The 19,523-nt window shown below is 43.6% G+C and overlaps 1 protein-coding gene across 6 annotated transcripts; it reads right to left on the bottom strand.

Annotated features, from left to right (window-relative positions):
• Window positions 1–3,863: 3,863 nt before the first annotated feature.
• Window positions 3,864–19,303, bottom strand: ARV1 (ARV1 homolog, fatty acid homeostasis modulator). Of its 6 annotated transcripts, none has more exons than XM_073219923.1 (7): window positions 19,113–19,252; window positions 16,488–16,626; window positions 12,996–13,065; window positions 12,586–12,705; window positions 10,261–10,414; window positions 7,469–7,693; window positions 3,864–6,707 (listed from the first exon to the last, which is right to left on the bottom strand). In XM_073219923.1, exons 2-7 carry the CDS (start codon window positions 16,604–16,606, stop codon window positions 6,565–6,567), a joined length of 831 nt encoding a protein of 276 aa, XP_073076024.1. In that variant the 5' UTR covers window positions 16,607–16,626; window positions 19,113–19,252; the 3' UTR covers window positions 3,864–6,564. The 6 variants fall into 6 exon arrangements, with proteins under 6 accessions (XP_073076024.1, XP_073076026.1, XP_073076025.1 ...); XM_073219925.1 differs by lacking the exon at window positions 19,113–19,252 and adding an exon at window positions 18,773–19,093; XM_073219924.1 differs by lacking the exon at window positions 19,113–19,252 and adding an exon at window positions 16,742–16,903.
• Window positions 19,304–19,523: the final 220 nt, after the last annotated feature.

Here is a 19,523-nt window from a genome sequence, read left to right as displayed (position 1 = left end):
TCAAACCCACATGGTAAGTCATCTGTGGTGCAAGCCGTGAAGAATAAGACCGTGTAGCAGGCTACAGTGGGTCAGGAAAAAAAAACCAAACTTGTCTTTCACCATGGATAGTTTGAGAAACACTGATTTCAACTATTAAGGATTAGGAGGAGATGGGAATGTCCATGAATGCTGAGGCAGTGAGTCATGTACTTTATAATAAACTTATAATATAAAGTCCATAATATTATTTTCTAAATATAGTGTGGATCTCTTCTATAAGACTTAAGATTGTTTAAATCATGCTAAAGTAAAGTAGCACAGTGGGTACATGTAGAAATGATCAACATTACTATAAACTACAGATTCTCAACTAAATACTTCTGAAAGTTGGAAGCATCATACAACTGATGCCATGCCATAGTTTCAGTGGCAATGCTTTTTCTTCCTTAGAGGTTTATAAAGTAATGGTGCCTCTTAAACAATCCAGTGGTGCTTAGAATCTACCAAATATGTTACTTCATTCATGCAATCTGTATATATAGGTACCTCTCATGTCTCATTTCGTTTTTTCTATTCACCTGTTCAATGGCCTATAAAGAAATACAGCTACTTAATGCCTGCGTCTAATCACCCACTTCTGGTTCCACCTCCATCTCCTGGGCCTACCACGGCCACTGCAGCTGAGTACCAGCACTATCCCTGTATCTAATTATCCACTTCTAGCTCCACCATTATCCCAGGCACATGGGGCACACCTGCCCAGAAAGCAGTTGGCACGAAGGAGGGGACATCATTCCTACGATTGAAGGAGCTGGTGTTCCTGTATTTCATCAGTAGAGCTGGGGGCCACCGGGCCAAAACACAGGTGACACAGGTGAAGGCAAACATCTCAGCTGTAACAGGAGGCCCCTGTGTCACCACCTGCCATTACATCACTTGGAGCCCCCCTACCAGGGCACAAGTGGAGGTATGGGCAATAGCACCCCTTCTGCTATGGCTGGATGTCCTCACTGACCCCATCAATGCAGGGCACCTGGGGCAACAAAACGCAGGTGGTGTGACAGTGGACAGTACCCTCATTTCTAGAAACTAGTCTGTTCTCAGCCCAAAGCCTGCACCCCATTGCTCCAGTGGTGTGTGTGGAGGCTCCTGGTCAAACAGCCACTTCTGTGCTTTGGGTACAAGCTGTACTGATCGCAACTTCGCAGGAACCACCACTTGATTCTTTCCTTCTATCATGAATCTCAACAAATATGGAGAAGATGCTTGTCTGCAATCTGTATGTAGCATAAATGGACTTGACTTTATTAGAAACTCGAACTGCTCTCTTCCTACAGAAAGCCAGGAGCCTGCACCTCGAGTGTGCATGTTGTAAGGACAGTTTTCTCTAGTCTTGGCACTACCAAGGTGCCTGTGGCTGTTAAAGGGGCTTCACATCCTCTTATCCATTTAACAAAATCTTTCCCAGAATATGTGTGTATATTATATATTCACACTAAACCCTGTTCTTGCTAATGTGCCTCTACTGTTTACTCTTTGACTCAGCGACAGAGGAAGAACACACATACATGAGTGATAATGTTCTGAGCCACACTTAACTATGCAACATGCCCCATGCCCCAGTGACTGGGATGTGGAAGTAGCCGCGTTTTATGACTGTGCGTGCTCACCGTGAGGTCTGCGTGCTGAGCGTTTAATGGATGACAACCCAGGGGGAGGCAAGTCCAGAGGAAGGAGGCCGGGTTGGCTTATGTGGCCCTTTCCCTCTCCTCTCCCACTGCTCTGAGCTCACTGGAGACTAGGGAATCCCTGCTGTGACACAGAAAACCACTCTTATCATTTTGGTTTTTAACATGTTTAATTCTGCATGTGTGTGTCTTGTGTAACTTAGACTTTGGCCGATCATCCTCACACATTCCCACTTCCCCACGAGAGAACGGATTTGGCATCCAGGTCCTCAAGGCTGGAGGAGCGACAGAAGGAAGTGCTCCTGCCTGCTGTATGATTATTGAAAATTTAAGCTTACTTAGAATTTATCACGTAGCTTAAAAATACCAGAAAAGGTCCTCTTTAATGACTGACCTGACTCTAACCTAAACTTTTTGTCTTTCTGTAGAATCTAAAAATACATTTTGGCTCATATATACCACGATGCTTTCACCCCAACTTGGTTCAAAGGATTCAAACACTGACAGAAAACCTTCCAGCAAGAGACCAATTGTCTATTCCCATGTGTCGGATCAGGCTATGTTGTGCACTCATAAAATGAGTGCTTTCTCTCCTCTGGCACTTGGCTGTGTTGAGAACTCAAGAGCCAGCAGTGGGTGTGCCAGTGTGCCCACCATGGGACGGTAACTGATGGTGATTGCGGTTATGAAGCAGGTGTCCTACGATGGCTGGAGTGCAGGTTGCTTTTCAGCAAGAGGGGATTTATAAAAGTGACTTAATTTTTATACCTTCAAATGGACTTCCATGTAAGTATGTTTGTGGTCGTTACACCACGTACCGATCTTGGCGGGTCGGGAGCCTGGAAAACAAAGACATCATCCTAAGGCACCAAGCCCCGCCACGGCCTTGTAACTTCCCAGTGTGACTAAGAGCAATTCTGCCTCAGCAATCATATTTAAACAAACTTGACTTGGCAAAACTTAACTGTAAAATATAGGTGTGGGGCGTATAAGGGTTATCACTGTACAAGTCTTTGGACTTTTTTTTTTACTTTGTATTTTTTCATAAAAATTGTTGAAACCAATGTGGGGCCAATGACAGTGAAGACAAGCCCCCTAGGCTGGGCAGAGGGATGGGGTGCAGGAGGGAAGCAGTCACTCAGCAGCCTTTCTTCCTGGGGTCTTACCCTTTACTCTCTCACTCCAATGAGGGATGTCATAAACAACACACTGAGTGGAGCGTAAGGTCAGGGTTGGATCAGATGGTTTCCTCTGCAGACCTCTGCCACATTTCACAGCCTGAAGACTTGTGATTTTTTTAAAGATTAACAAATACCTTTATGGTCTTCAAGACTGTGGATATACTGAGAATGGATTTATAAATGAGTGATGTATTAGTTCACTTGTCTAAATTAACAGACCAAAAATCTGAAAAGCTATGATCAGTGTACTGCACTTTATTTTTCCTAATACTTGTTTTTTAATTGTTTTTCAGTTGTCTGCTTTTGACGCTTGTTTTCTCCCTCCTGTTACCATCTGCAGGCTCCACCTAGTGGCTATTCTGTGACACTATTCCAATAGGTGTGCTTCGTATTTCTTTGGATTCTTTTTTAACATCATGTCCTCGGGATAAATCACAACTCATGCAGTCCACTGTAATCCACCTTACATGCTTCCCAGTATAATTTTAGACTCCCAACGCCCACTTTCCACCTAGGTGAATTGTGTACTATCGGCTCCTGCAGACACACGTTACTCTCTGGCCCCTGCAAGCATTGCTGCTTTCTGCCAGGGATTCTGGAAGTCCCTTTCCTTTCTCTTGGAGGTGTTCTCACTTTCTGAGGCCGGAACAGGTGTTTCTGCTCCGTATTTCCCTGGGACTTAACAGTACCATCACACTGCACTGATTTATCCACTCCTAACACTGCTCAGGACCTTCTGAGGGCGTATTTAGCACCTGTCTGTACTGTCTGACACACACAGTAGGTGCTCAGTGAGGACCTCTCTTCAGTGACTAATAATGAACAAAAGAACAAATGAATGAAAGGGTACAGAAAAGGGGAGAGGTGCTAGCTTATTTTGTAACAGCTTTACTGACACATAACTCACCCTTGTAAAGAATACAATTCTGTGGTTTTCAGTTATTTGTATTTGGACCAGCCAATTTTAAAGAGCAACCTACTTAGCGGGGAAGATACTGAAGTTACAAGGAACTCACAAAACTATTTTGACTTTATTAAAAGAAAATGTTTCTACTGTTGTATAACACAAAATATTTTAAATATGCTATTTAAAGCCAGTAACATTTAAATTGAAAAGATATAAACACGTCAAAGGAATGAAACAGATCTTTCATGATGTGTGAATCATAAATTCATGTTCTTCTTTCAATGCAAATGCTCATCTGAAGTTGTCTGTAACGTGCACATCTTCACTTGCTGTGCCTGTCAATCCCTACAGCAATCTTCCCTGGGCGTGTGGGAGGGTGTGTGCGTGTGGTGTAGCCGCTCCCTATGTGAGGGAGGTTGTAGGTTGGGGTTCCCAGTGCCACAGCTGTGGCTTTCTTTCCAGGAAGTGTATCCATATCTTTGCTTCATTTCGTGCAACAGGAATTAGAAGCCTGGTTTGTATGTTCTCTTTTCTCTCTTTCCAGCGCAGCTGGTCATGCCACAGAGTACAGAACAAAACTGTGGGTCATAAAAGCATTCGGAATGGCACTTTCTGCTGAAAATCCAATCAACCAAAGCTGAGGAGGTCAAGCCCTGTACGATGGGAGATGCAGTCACCGCATACACGGTATTGCCTGGAACCAACCAGGTTGGGGGAGCCAGGCACAGGCACAATTTTAACAGAAGATGTGGACAAGTATAAAGCATGGGATGACATTAAGGGGGATAATGGCTCTCAAATGATGACCTCATTCTTCCGACCAGGGTTCAGCAGTGTGGGAGCGAGACAAGGTCCCAGGTGCCGTGCAGCTGCGCAGGCCTGGGTGTGGGAGGGTGATGGTGGGAGAGCACTGCAGACTCCAGTGTTTGCCGAGTTTCACTCCATGGAGAAGCAGAGGTGACTGTGTCTGGTTAGGAAGAGAAGAGGCTGCTCAGCTTGGGGAGAGAACAGGACACGTCTGGGACGAGGAGGAGACTGCAGCAGAGAATGGGCGTTGGAAGAGCCCGTGGAGGAGAAATAAGGACCGGGTGTGGGGACCACACTGAATCCTACAGAAAACAGAAGACCTTCCTCAGGAGACTCTGGAAACGCCTGTGTCCACAGTGAGAATGGTGCAAGACGCGGATGGACACTGGAAGTGCTGCTGGGTAAAGATTTCCATGGCACCAGCTTGGCTGGAAGGCCAGTGAAGGGTTACCAACTAAGGCAGGAGATAAGGGGTGAGCTGGGGTCTGAGGGAAAAGGGACATTTCCAGAGAAAGCTGTCAGCAGAGGCTCCTGTGCGGGTGGGAGGAGGGATGACGTGTGTGCAGGGCACTGGCCTCCTGGCCAAGGCAGTCGGGGGGAAGGGGCACAGAGACGGGAGCTGGCGATCGGCCTGGAGGAGGCTCCTGTGCCGGTGGGAGGGGGGTTGATCTGTGCAGAGGGGACGTGGAGAAAAACGACCCACAGGCAGCCTGTCCCAGGAGGGCACTGCGTCAGCAGCCCCCATGGCACAGCAAAGAGGTGCCTCCGAGAAAGAACTGGCAACGACTAGCTTCCCTGTGGCTTTGATGAGCACAGACACACGAGAGACTATGGGAGAACACATTTTTATAAAGAGAAAAGGTAGTGGAGAAACAGGCTTAGACCAGTTGCTCCAGAAGAAAGAGCTGAGCCTGACCGTTGCCAGAGGGAAAGGAGCCCTGGCAGAGGAGGGGATAAGGAGCAACACCCCTAAAGGACTGGAAAGGACGGGGTAGTGGCTGAGCGTGAAGGGGGGCAGAGGTGGCAGGAGGGAGGGTGGTGTTTTAGCTCTGTGAGGGTCCCTGACAGATGAGCAGGGGTGACCAGGAGCTGCCTGAGCTTTCCCTCTGTGGGCCACAGATGCAGCCATCTTCCTCCACCTCTGTGCTGTCCTCAGGCCAGCTTGTGAGTCCACTCCAGGGCCCTGCCCAGAGGCCACAGAAGGGAACCAGTCCCAAGAGGAAGCTGAGCAGAATTCTGAGGCGGGCGGAAGGGATGGAGGGAGGAGATGGCCAAGGAGCTGTGAGGCACTGAGGAGAGATCCAGGAAGCTAGCAGTCTTCATTCCCAGTGGAGTGAGCGCGGACGTGGGGGTCAGGGGCCTGCAGGATTCCAGAACCTGAGGCAGTTCACTAGTGGTGACAATCAGTGGTCCAGCTGAGGCTCTGTGGACATGCGGGACAGCCTGCATATGTGACACTCGCTGCACACTGTGGACAGGATGGATGGTGGGACTCACCAGACAGCTCTGGCAAGGCATGTCTGACATAAGAGGAGCAGCTGACGGAGGTCAAGGGACCGACAGAGAACAGCTCGGCAGCTGCCTCCAGGCTGCACGTGTGGTCGAAAGAAATGAGGCTGGTCAGAGTAGAAGCTGGAGGTCAAGAGACTAAAGCTCAACAAGGCAGGGAGGGCAGAAGAGAGGCGGTAGGGTGGTGGGAAAGGGTAGGAGGCAACCGTCAGTGGGTGAGATTCCAGAGTCTGAGCTCTCACAGGACTGAGCTGGCATGCCAAGTGTTAGCAAAACTGAGAAGAGGGCCCTAGAAGCAACAAAATCACAATGCTGATGTCACTGAGGATGTGGAGGATCCCGGGAGACAGTTTCCGTTGTCCTTGAGGGAGACGTAGGTGACCTAAAAGGCCATCAGGTGCTGGGGTGGTTATGTAAGGGCACCTGTTATACAATGACATCTAAGCTGAGAAGGATTAAGAGAAGAACACTAAGACGTTTCTGTACTTCTTCAAAAGTCTTGGTATTTATAGCTGGCGTAGTCACTTCCAAGATGCCATTCCACCCGCTGGAAGAAGTAGACCATGGTGCTTTCCAGCAGTAAGCCACTCAAGATGGCCAAAAAGGAGAGCTTTCGGTTGATGTTCAGGGTCACTGGAAAAGAAAAGGCAATAAGCTATTAAGATTTTAATTAAATGATACTGGCATGTAAATTATGATAGTGTGAATGGAACTGTTTTGTAAAGCTGTTTGTAGAAAATCTCTGTTCTTATTAATCAATGCTGTTCCCTTCTCCCACTTTTCTGTCTGCAAACGTTTTGAGAGTACCAATCATCTGCTTATAACAAAAGCACTCAGCTTCTCCTGCTGAAATGCAGAATCCCATGAATATTAAAGGAGAAAATAAAAAGTTGATTCTAAAGTTATAAAGAGACAAGCAGGAAAAAGTTGACACTATCAGTTTTACAGTTTATGAGATGATAAACACTGTGGCAAAAAGTTATCAGGTTAACAGGCTCATTAAGACGGCACTTCTCACAATGTGTGGGGAAAATGGAGACACACAGGGCTGCTCACCCCTCCCTTGGTATAGTATGAATTGTCCAGGCTTGACAACTGCCTGGCCATATAAATCTGGACAAATCATTCATAACATGGAGGGAATAATGGCGGCTGTCCTAACTGATCCCACAGGATAGAGATAATGTATATGAAAGCATTTTGAAAATGAAATAACACCATGTGGTAAACTGAGCAGAGACTGGTTATGTGCTCTGCATAAGGCACACAGAAACGGAAGGCTTTGTTACTGTTCTATGAAGAATTCCGGTGTTTACCAGGTCATATAAAACTGTGACCTAAGCAGCTTGTATATGGATTGAAAGCTGAGAAGACAGAATAAAACACAAACATACCTCTAATTGCCTGAAAATGTGATGTAAGAACAAATACTTTGATGAGTCGGAGGCACAGTGGTGTGTAGTCGTGTTCCCAGATGACAGCTGGGATCAGCAAGAGCTTTCCATAGCTAGATAATAATAATGCTTTCAGCAGCAGAATAAAGCTGGGCTGTTTTTTTGCTGTCATGAGTCGTCCTACCCACAGGAAAGTAAAAATGCCGGTAAAAAAGGCAGCTTGTTCTAAGGAGGAAATGGAAAACAAAAATATCAATGTCTCTATCCAAACCATATCCCCTTAAAAACAAACAAACCACAGTTCCAAAATACAAGTTATCAACTGACTTCAAGAGAAATGCTTTACTGAGATGAAACTTTTCCTTTATTTTCTTTTTCTTATAAAAAGAAACTCCCACCTTTGGTGTCAAATCCTTTTGGCATGAATTCAGAAACAGAAACAATTCTTTCATGATGTATTTCATCACCCACTGAAGAAAAAGTGACTCCATTAGAATTGTAATCATCAACTTTTGCAGTTCTTCCTAGGAAGTAAGATTCTGCCTAAGCATCTTCAGTGTTAGAGCTCTCCTCCAAAAGAATACAACAGGACAGTGGAGGCTTTCAGTCTAAAAGGTGAGGGCATCCTAAGATGTTCACATGAAGACGGCTCTCTTTGTTCGTTTTTCCATTTATTGAGTGCCTATTATCTACAAGATTGTGAACACTGTTATATAAATTAAAAACTCCCTTTATTCACTTAAAGTTTTTCAGTGCAATTTCTTATTCTTCCAGAAGGTGCACATATAGAGTCCAGACCAGAAGCAGCAATAGTCCTGCTGGTGTCCGAGTCAGAACAGAGCACAAGCAGTTCTGTTCCAGCAACTAGGAACTTAGCATTTCTTTGGACGGCATTATTTTTAGTAAGATGGCTAGTCCTCTGAGTACCCAGCTGCATACCTTTTGAGTGGTCTGTCCCCAATTCTGTTTTTTTCCCCATAAACTGTGTTATTTAGGTAGTGAAAAAGAAACACATTTTTCTGGAATATACACATATTATAGGAGAAACAACTGTATTCTTCCTGAAGTGTTTCATAACCAAATATAGCCAAATTAAAGAAGTTCCAAATACAGGTGATCAGGATCAATAAATAATTTAGGATGGTTTACCTATGTGAAATTTGTTATATTCGTCAGGGAAGACATGCTATCTCTCTGAAACATAACTGAGGGCTTGTCAACTGCAAGGATCTGCTCAAAAAGGGAGATCTCACAGCCTGGGCTTTGAACAAAAAAATAACAAAAGTCATAAAGAACTCCCTACCAGGAGTCATCTCACAATAGCAGTTGTCTCCTGTCACTGGAAATAAAGCTAGGTCATCTTGTAGAATGGGGAGAAGAGGGTTTCTCACACTGGATAGAAGGGAGGACCTGATAACCTCCACACTAAACTAGAACCTCAGAGGTGGATGAAACTGCACCACCACTCGGTCCGGGGACAGACGTTACAGGGCCCAGTCCCAAAGGCCTGCACCCGCAGGGGGGTCCAGCGCAGCTGCTGCCTACCTGCAGACACAGATGTGCACCCAGGGTCCTTCCTCATCTCTGGGCTGATGCTAACCTGCCACGAGGCTGTGGGGAAACCTCTGCCCTTCCTACTTCTGTTTCTACAGCTGTGGGTAGGGGAGAACCCCTAACCTGCTTACCAAAGAGGATGCTTATGAAAAAAAAGTAAGTTGATAAAATCACAAAAGCAGTGTTTAAATTATAAAATGCCATTATTTACATAAGATATTCCTTACAAACTATTTTAAGGGTATGTAACTGAATTATGAATTCGATAAAGACACATAAGAAAGTTGAGTGACATTAGAAAAAAAATTTCTGATTGAGGGTCAAAATACCTACTATGGAGTAGGGGCTACAGGAATTCCAAACTCGGAAAATAAGCTTGGTTTGTCTTGTTTTAAAAATTATGGACATAAAGGAGTTTATCCTTAGAAATTTTAAAAGGCTTTGCTTTAAGGTTTACGATTCTATTAGATTATAGGTCTTGACTTAGGTGATGTGTTCAAGGGTGTTTTTAATATTATGTGTGTTTGAAAATTCTCAGCATACAAATGGATTTTAAGACAACAGGACTGGACAAGAGGACCAAGGGAGAGGGCAGAGAGAGGAAAAAAGGACAGCACAGGACACAGTTCAGACATATGACACTGAAGTGGGCTGGAGACTTACCATTACTAAAATAGTATTTTCTTATAACCACTGAATTTTAGAAGCAGAGAAGCATGGAAACCAGTAACCTAAGTTACAAATTCAAATTCTGAAGAAAAGCAATTCCTGAACTTCAAGAAATTTGGCAGAGTAGCCAATTTCCCTGGATAAGATCAGATACATAATAAGTTTTCCCTATTTAATACATTGCATTAGTACAATGCAATTAGTACAATACTTCAGATAATATCTGGCAATTATCAGCCTGTTTAAAGACGGGAACTAGGTAATCTTAAAACTGGATAATGAGAACTTAAATTTAAGAATTTTATCAATAATATTGTCTCAAAATATTTTATGAAACTCTCTGATCTGATAAGCAGCTACTTCCATACAGTTTGTGTGGTAACAAATAAAAAAGATAATTTAGGCAGATAATTTAGACAAACACCTTAGCAGGTTAGCGTAGAACTGAAAACAGTCTCAAGTTTATATTAACTCGCTCCTCTTACTGAGGATTAAGACCAGGTACCTCACTTTTAATCAGCATAGTAAATACTAATTAATTAAGAATAGAAAGCATGGCTTCTTCCTACCTAGAGAAGCAATTGCAAACATTCTATAGAAATCCCACTCCTTGGCATATCGGATAAAGTCATCAGGATCGGTGTTCTGATTTGAATCTTGAAGCTGCCACCATCTGAGATATGCTTCACAAAGCAAACAGAATATGTAGAGTTTCCTATGCATCTGATAGTGAAAAAGATACTGCCATTCAACTAAAGAAACACTTGTATATAAACATATAAGCAATAGGCATAGTCATAGCTGAGCATTTGTGGTTTTGAGGAACTTCCCATCTAGTAGTTTTTCAAATTCAGAACTGTCCAGTGAAGGGTGTAATTGTTTACAGTCTGTAAACTGGTGTAGTTAAGTCAACAATGTCCATCAGAATCATATGGGGGATATTACAAAATACAAATGTCTGGGCCCCAGTCCTGAATCTGAACCTTTGGAACTAAATCCTGGATATGCATATTTTGTTAACAGTTTCAGGGGTGGGGGAGATTCTACTGTGTCTCCCTAGTGAAGAAGCACTGCTTTGAATAGTTCACCCTTCAGTGTATTCTGTACATCTGTCCTGTACACAGTATCAAGCCCAGAATTGATGTGACTCATTGATAGGTGGGAAGCAGCATCAAGGGAACAGATTTAATCTGAAGATTCCATGACACCTCGTAAGAAGCTATCAGTCTAAACATGAATTTAAAAAAAAATTCCCCCATGCTGAATAAGTATAAATTAATACATTTGAAGATACAATGATTAAAAGGTGCTGCATCAGCTGGAAGTTCTAGAGTCTGAGATTTCGGCAAAAATGGAAAATACTAGGCAACAAGAATTGGCTTTGTTCTATGTAGTTCTCCTATGGGTTGAACTTCATCACTGTAAAGTGAGGAAAAGACGGTGTGCAAATCCAGTCCAGCTAGTTACAGGAATCAGCATGAACTTCCGAGGCATCTCTGATTCGCACACTGCTTCTCCTAGCTGCACTTTGACTCGCCTAGGGAGTTTTAAGAAATACTGATGCCTGGATCCCATCCCCACAAATTCTGATTTGTCCCTGGGTAGGGCCTCAGCTTGGAAGGCTTAATCGTCGCCCTCGCTCCCAGGTGATACTCTGCGTAGCACAATTTGAGAATCGGTGCTCTAGCGACTGAACAATGGCACTGACTAGTTAACCTAGAGGCAAGGGGCGGAGAATAAATTGTACTTATCGTACATTTTAGCCCAAACGTAAGGTTGAAAAAAATTCAGCAAATGAAAATACAGGACACCCACTTAAATATGAGTTTCAGAAAAATAACTTTTTTTGGTATGTTCCATGAACTATTTGGGATATAAATAATATTGTTTATCTAAAAAAATATTTAGATAATATTTAATTAATACTCAAATTTAATTGAGTGTCCTGTGTTTTCTGTCAACTCCACCCAAACTATTAAAGAACTACAATTTGGAACTCTGTCAGAAAAATGTCTATTTTGAATAATTAAACTTTATAAATTAGTACTTTTCTGATTAAGCTCAATGTTGTCATTCATTTCATACATTCCCTCAGTAGCAGAGTATAAAATGAACAAAATTGTTTTAAAATATTTTTTCTTTTAATGTTTGCTTACATCTAGGTATAATTCTCTCCTTACCCAGATATATTTAATTTTATTCTTTTAGAAGTGATGTCAGTTTTAAAAGGTAGCCTCTTAAAAGGCAATCCAGATTCACTTGTCAGTTTCCTGCCAGTGACCACATTCTTCAATAATCACAAAACATTGTGCACCTTTTTAAAAAATCAATGTCTGCTATCTCTAAACTTCCATCATTGTTGATAGAAAAGACCCACCCTCACTGGAATTTTTTTTTTCTGTTTACTATTACTTTATTCAGTTACGGAGAACTTTCCTTACCAATTAAATACAAAACATCCCACTTTTATGTAATCTTCAGATTTTACTGCACTCCACAAAAACTGCAATCAATTTTTGAAAACCTGATCACTGAGCAGATATGCAGAACATGAGCTGGTAATACAGGACATATGGTTGGGCCATGCTGTCTGAATTCTTTTGCTATACACTCTGATGAAGGTTTCACATGACAAATAATGTGGTTACTACATTCATCCATATTATCGTGTTCCCCCCCACCCCATTGCAGTCACTGCCCATCAGTGTAGTAAGATGCCACAGAGTCACTATTTACCTCCTCTGTGCTACACTGTCTTCCCCACGATCACCCCACACCATGTGGGCCTCACCGAAATTTTATAAAATAACGTTCCTTAATTCTGTTCAACATTATTAAAAATGCAAAAGCATCATCACATAAAATTAAACAATAAAAAAATTACCACAACTTACGTTTATTTTAGTATTGAAAAGAATATGCCTGTAGGCCTGGGCTTTGCATAAAACAGCATTAATCAAGATGATAACAGGATCATACTCGATGTATTTGTCTACAGGTTTCTGGCAGGATGTCTGAAATAATATGAGATAACATTAGAAACTGATAGAATCTGGAACTGTGTACCATCTGTCGAATAAGCCCTCCCACCATCTCAGAGAGACCTCGGTGTTGTCTTCCCTAGGCTACAAGCATCCTCCAGAGGACATGTCAACAAGCCACAAGCCCATCTTTCCCCTGACCCCTCCCCTCAAAGAGCCCACCAACGCCCTGGCCATAAAAAGCCTCTTGACCTGTTAGAGACCCTCCTTCCTTTGTTCTGCTGGCCAGGACAGAGGGGGCCCTCTCGGGTTCAGCAACCAACCTGCTTGGACTGTTGAGTTCGCATACCCTCTCTTCTTTCAAGAACAAGAAAATCCATACATTCTGAAACCCTAGAAGATTTCAAAATAGCAGTCTATTTTGGACTTGAATAGCAATAAGACCATATCAGCATTTATTTCAGTAAATTTCTATTTTGATAGAAAATGCTCATCTATACAAGCCCTCATTTCAGAATGACTAAATATAATCTTTAAGGTGAGAAAAAATTATTTTTATCTCATATTTAAGAAGCAAAAAAAACTTTTAATTTGAAGACTGATTTTAGGCAGGAATATATGTCCTAAAATTCTTATTTCTATTTGTATGAATTGTTATAAAATAAATTTATAATGTACTTTCATTGATAATCGGTTGCCTGTTGGCTAGATGGCCACCAGCTTTGTAGTTCTTGAAACATGATCAGGAGAAAAGTGTGCAGAAAAGTAACCCTCATGCAGAGCTTCTGAGAGCTAAAAGCAAGTAAATAATGTGGCATGGTGTCAATAATCCTGGAGTGACAGATACCAAGAAAAGCCTGTTTTTTCTGCAAGAACATGGAGAATATGGAAAGAAAATGCTCTTTCTCTGCTACAGGAGACATTGGAGAATGCTGGGCTGTGTGTAAGGAACAGGGTTGTAGTTACCCAAATCAAGGCTCCCTGGACTCTCAGTGATTCCTATTAAATGGCTTTTTTGGATGCTTGAGATTAGCGCTTTCAAATACTAACGCCATTAGGACAAATGCAGGTGTACAAGGACAAGTACATTAGAAATGTGACATTGGAAACAGTTACAAAATTGCATCAAGGCTACAATTCACTGCCTAAACTAATAGCTACATTTCAACCATAAAATAGAAGCAGAAGTGATGGACATACATATGTGATTCCATCAAAGTGCTAGACGAAAAGTGAAGCCCACTGAAGAATAGTAACCCTGCACTCCAAATGCAGTGACAAATTAGATCCACTGCCAATTTAAACAGTTTTTCCACTTCATCCACGTCATAGTAAGAAATGGGTATGTTTTTGACTTATGAAATGAGCCACTGAAGGGAGATGTGCTAGTTCCTCAAATTTAAACCCACTGAATAAAATGGAAGCACGGGAAGTTAATAATTTTGCAGGTTTTTAGCTGAGCAAAGAGTAAGCCAGTATTTACATGGAAACCACAGAAACAGGAATTCCATATTCATGAAAAAGCTGTTTTTTAGATCCATCCCTTGTGCTATGTGGGGAACACTTCCTCTCTTTATATGAACAAGACTGGAAGACCACAGAAGCTGTTTCCATTTTAAAATGAAACCACTGACTGGTCAAAAGTCCCTTAAAAGTACTGTAAAACTGATCTTCAGATCGCACAAGTTTAAGACAAGATTTGAACAGTTTTTAGAAGCAGCTAGGCAGAAACCAGAGCCAGGAGACACCATGGCTCAATTATTCCTTGCACAATCATTTGTCTGACAAATGTGTCTGGAGTGGCTATCACACTCATGACACCAGTTCCCTCAGCCATTTCTATGGAACAAGCATTTCCAAGGTGCTAGATCTGTACCTTGAAACATAACCCTCTGTCCTCGAGGGCCTTACAGCTCAGAAGGGGAAGACGAATAAGCATGCCACTCTGAGGGCTCTGATGGAATGCACACAGGGTGACATAGACTCCAACAGAAGAGGCAGCTCCTGGTGTCATGTGATATACTATGTGCTCGGCCAGTCTTCCCTTCTTAGCATTGAGAGTATATAGACATCAGGAACTCATTAAAGCCTACATACAGGTTCCCTCCCTAGCAGTTTGGGCCTGATTTTCCCTTGTTCTTCCTTTACCTTGCTCGAAGGAAGAAAATCACACACACAAAACAAATAAATGTAGTACAACATCTTACTAGGAGATAGCTTAACATAGCAGATGTTTTCTTATTTTGGCAAAATCGTTCCATTCCATATTATTTGCTACTTAATAGGCAAGTATCCTGAAAGAGAAAGTTGTCTTCTAAGAAATCCCTGTAGCACAGGGACTATGCAAACCCTGGGAACTCACAGAGCACCTCCACCACCTCTACATTGACGTGGATAGGCCTGACTTTCTGCTGCTGTGTTCCTCATTCCCTAATGAATCATGTGTTTTTCAGAACATGAAATGGCAAACTTCATGAAATTCTTGTTGCTTCTTCCTTCCCATCATCGCTAGGACCACCCCCTTCCCACTTACTCTCAAACCTGTTTAATTTTAGCTTCACAGCAAACAAACACTTATCTTAAAAGTAGAACCCACTAAAGAGTGTAAGCTCCTCAAGGGCAGGGCTGTCATTTATTCATCTTTGCATACAGCGTCCGGGTGGGCTGGAGGGTAGGAGTGAACACTGTAGCCCGGAACAGAACTGACACCTATGATAACCTCAAAGGAGTCTTGTTTTGTTTTCATAATGAATTTATCAAATATCTGAGCACTTAAAACAGGCTAGGCACTACAGGATATTAAAAGTACTGCATCTTCAAGCATAATTGTAATAAACTATGAAAAGCTGAAGCAGAGCAAGAGGCTAAAAGCAAAGGACATACTTCCATCAGATGAAGGAAAATCAGGGAAACACAGAAAGGCAAGCTGTGAAGAAAGGCAGCAGAAAAATGCAACGAGCAAAGGGGAGGAAGATGAGGATGAAAAACACAGGTAGGAGATCAGGCTGAATACTCTGCTGACTCCAAACATGGCAGGGAAGGGACCAAAGAGTATGTGAGTTACCAGCTTTAACCACTTTAGAAATTGTGGCTATTTTTTTACAACATAGAGCCTGATGTCTAGAATCTTTTACTTTTTAATATCAGCACTTGGAGAGCCTTTAAAAATTACCTATTTTGTGCTTTGATTTTCAGAGTCTAGCATCAATTACATGATTTCTCCTGAGTAATGCTATTCTACATATCATTACGCATTAGTGTGACAAAAACGAGGACATTAGACACACTGTCTCATTAGGGAATGACTGTATACAATAATGATCCCATAATGTTCTGTGCCACCATTCAGTACTCCAAATATAACTCTAGAATATTTTTCTGAGTGAGTGCAGTGTCGGTGGGAAAAAAGTGGGGGAGGCTATCCTGTTGACCCAAACAGCTATCTACTCATTATTGTGTCTTTCCATGAACATAGAGAAACCAGCACTGGATGACTAGGGAAGGGATACTATTGTCAGCTTAATCCAGTAACTGAAAAAGAAAAGGCTATTTTATATCATTAAAAATCACTAAATAAAACACATAAGCAGATACTAGCTTTTCTTTGGACAAAAGACTATATTCACTGTTTTGTGACTGTCATCTTTCAGATGGGCCTGCCCAAAGGTCACTAAGTCATCAATGTCATTTTCAACTGGACCAGCCCTAAGTCACTGGGTTTTGACCACAGACAGCTTGCCAGAATGACCAAGGATATGATTATCTGAAAACCTAGGAAGATCCCTTCATTCAACAGATACTTGCTGAGTACCTACCATGTGTCAGGTATTGTCCTAGGCAATCCAGGTACATTAATGAATGAAATACACATAATCTCTGTCCTTGTGTAGCTTATATTCCAGCGGGAGACAGGCAATAAATAAGTCAGTGACATGGACTATTAGATGACAGGTGCTGTGGGAAAGACAAAGCAGGAAAGGGTGATAAGGTGAACCAGACTGGGAGGGGATCGTAATTTCTGAGAGGGTGGACAGAGTAGGCCTCTCTGAGAAGATGTTAAAAAAAATACCTGAAGGAGGTGAGAGACGTAGCCATGCAGAAATATGAGAGCTGTGTTCCAGGAAGGGCGCAACGGCCTTGAGGAAGGAACTTGCCAGGCTTAAGGAACGTCAGGAGGCCAGTGGGACTGCCGTAGAATGGGCGGGGCGGAGGAGAGAGCAGCAGGAGACCACATAGGGCAGGGACTGGCCTTGACTCTGAGCAAGACAGAAAGTCACCGGAAGGTCTGACCAAAGGACAGACATAATCTAACTACATTTTAAAAGGATCAGTCTGGCTGCCATGTGAAGAGACTCAAAGAGGTAAAGGTGACAGAGGGAAACCGTTGAGCATCGTGACAATCCCCCAGGTAAGACATGGCAGCCTGGGCCACGGCTGCAGCAGCATGGGTGGCCTGAGTAGTGGATTCCGAGCAAATGTGAAAGTAGAACTAACAGCATTTGTGAAACAACTGGATTAGGAACATGAAAGAAAGAGGAATCAAAGGTGATCCCAAGGTTTTTGGTTTTAGAAACTAAAACGATAGAGTGGTCTTGAACTCTGGAAGTCTGAGGTGAGTACTGGAACCCAGCTGGAGAAGTAACGTTGTAGTTGGATTTTGAGTCTGGAGTTCAAGATAAGAGGTTCAGGCTGGAGTTTTAAATTTGGGAGTGGCAACATTCAGATGATACATAATGCCATAAGCCAGAAGGAGCTCCTCAAAGAAGACAGAAAGAAGCTCAATAAGGGACTTCACCACTAAGAGGTAAGGAGGTAAGGCAGAAACGGAAAGAAGATTGAGAAGAAATAGCCAGGGAGATGAGAAGAAAACTGGAAGAGCCTGGCGTCCTGGCAGGGGCACCAGGCATTTCCAGGAGAGGCAGGCATGAGGGTCCAGCTGCCGACAGCTAACTCAAAATGGACCACTGGATTTAGCAAAGTACAGGTCATCCAAACAGTGATCTTCAAAAGTGTCTAGGGAGATGGTAGGTGGGAAGAAAGTCTGAAGTAGATTCAAGAGAAGCTAGGAGAGGAAATAAAGACAGCAAATCTTTTCAAGGATTTTTGCAGGAGAAAAACTGCAGGAGCCAAAGGAGGAAGTGAGGTCAAGAATGGGCTGCTTTCTTAATTACAAAAAAATAGCATGCATGTTGCTGGGAATGATGCAGTAGAGTATCGCTACAGGGATGTCCTTAAGCCAGTGAAGAGAACAGGATCTAGCGCACAGGGCACACTGGCTTCAGACAGTATTCGAACAGTTCATCCGTAGTAAGAAGACAGAGCACATGAAAAATGAATGCTAGCTAGTATTGGGTTTGTGTGGTCGCAAAGCTCGCAGAAGTTCTCCGTTTTCTTAGCAAAGGAAACAGGGTAGGTGAGGACACTTGAGGAGAAGGCGCAGTGATGACCGTCCCCAGGAGCGGGCATGTGGGTGCACTAGTGAAACGAGGTGACTGCCAAACTGCGTCAGGGGCCTGCGTGCGCTCAGTGGTCATGGCTTCAAGATGTCTTTTCCCCCAGCAACATGCAGCTATAAGAGGGCAGGGACAGATGAGGCAATATGCTGAATTTAACTAGGGTTGAAATTTTGCCAAGTGGAGGAAACCATCTGTGAGAGGAACAGTGATTATATTGGTTGACAATGGCTAAATAGGAACACTTGTATATTACTACAGGCCATTTTTTTTCTGTTGAGGATTATTAAAAAATCACCAGGAGATAAAAAAAAAAATGGGACAAAGCATACTGACTGCCCGTTATGTGACATGTTATTTGCTAATGCCCCCCAAAGAACATCCAATTTTATGACTTTTTAAACATAAATTCATTTTCTATAGACTATGAACACCTTGAAAAAAAATTTTTTACTCCCTCGGGTTTGGTTTTTGTATCACCAATGCCTACATAGTGCTTTGTCATACTGTATGTCCAATAACCACAATAGATGACACCTGATGAAAAAAATTCCAGGAAAATTTAACCTCGGTCATGGAGTGTAAGGATGGTAACGCTGGTCTATCGAAGGGATAATAGCCACGAATAAAATGGCTTTGGAACGAACCTAACGTCAGTCTAATCCGATCTTTAAACGTCTCTGCACAACGCCTCCATCCACCTGCGCCGGAAGATCCGTCGCCCCGCTGGGTCTCACCAGCGGACGTGACGGTGGGAGGCGAGCGCGCAGGGCGGCGGGTTCGCTCCTGCCGAGGTGTTTCGGTACCAGGCTCGCCGGATCCCGGACGGCAAGGCCAGCATCAGCTGAAGGCTGTATCAGGAGACCCTGAAACTCGTTGATTTTTACCGCCTTAAAAAGCCGACACAGACCCCACTGCCGTTCATGGCCCCCAAATTTGACGCCACGCCATTTTCTTCCCGAGGACACCCCACGCCCGACAACTCACGCAGATGGACAGCTTCAGCACGCCGTGGTTATAGTCGCGGTACAGCTCCCTGGCCTCCTGGCTGCATTCGATGCACTTGTACCGGCAGGAGGCCGCGGCAGCTGTAGAAGCCGACACCGCCCCCTCCGCGTCCCCCTGGCCCGACCGCGGTCCACTCCGCCCGCCAGGGCCCATTTCCTCGCGACGGCGGCCGGCAGCTTCCCATTCAGCGACTGGGAAGACGTCAGATCCCGGCCCGGAAGGCCTGCGCTGCCGGGACTCGTAGTCCCAGACCCGGAGATGCGGACCAAGCCGCCCGACCGGGACTACACCGCCCGACCGGGAGGCCCCGCCCCTTCCGGGATGGCCCCGCCTCTTCCGCTCCCCCCCCTTCGGGCTCGGCCCCGGCCCCGGCCCCCGGCAGGTCAGGTT

Source organism: Manis javanica, chromosome 13 (assembly GCF_040802235.1).
Source record: "Manis javanica isolate MJ-LG chromosome 13, MJ_LKY, whole genome shotgun sequence".
Taxonomy (NCBI): domain Eukaryota; kingdom Metazoa; phylum Chordata; class Mammalia; order Pholidota; family Manidae; genus Manis; species Manis javanica.
This window is presented reverse-complemented; position numbering and strand designations above follow the sequence as displayed.

Coding starts and splice junctions, on each gene's coding strand:
- ARV1 (XM_073219923.1), bottom strand. CDS start 16,606: ATGTCACTGACTTATTTATTGCCTGTCTCCCGCTGGAATATAAGCTAC. Junction 7,694..10,260: donor GTTTGCAATTGCTTCTCTAG/GTAGGAAGAAGC, acceptor TTTCCTCCTTAG/AACAAGCTGCCTTTTTTACC. Junction 6,708..7,468: donor ACATTTTCAGGCAATTAGAG/GTATGTTTGTGT, acceptor TTTCTTTTCCAG/TGACCCTGAACATCAACCGA.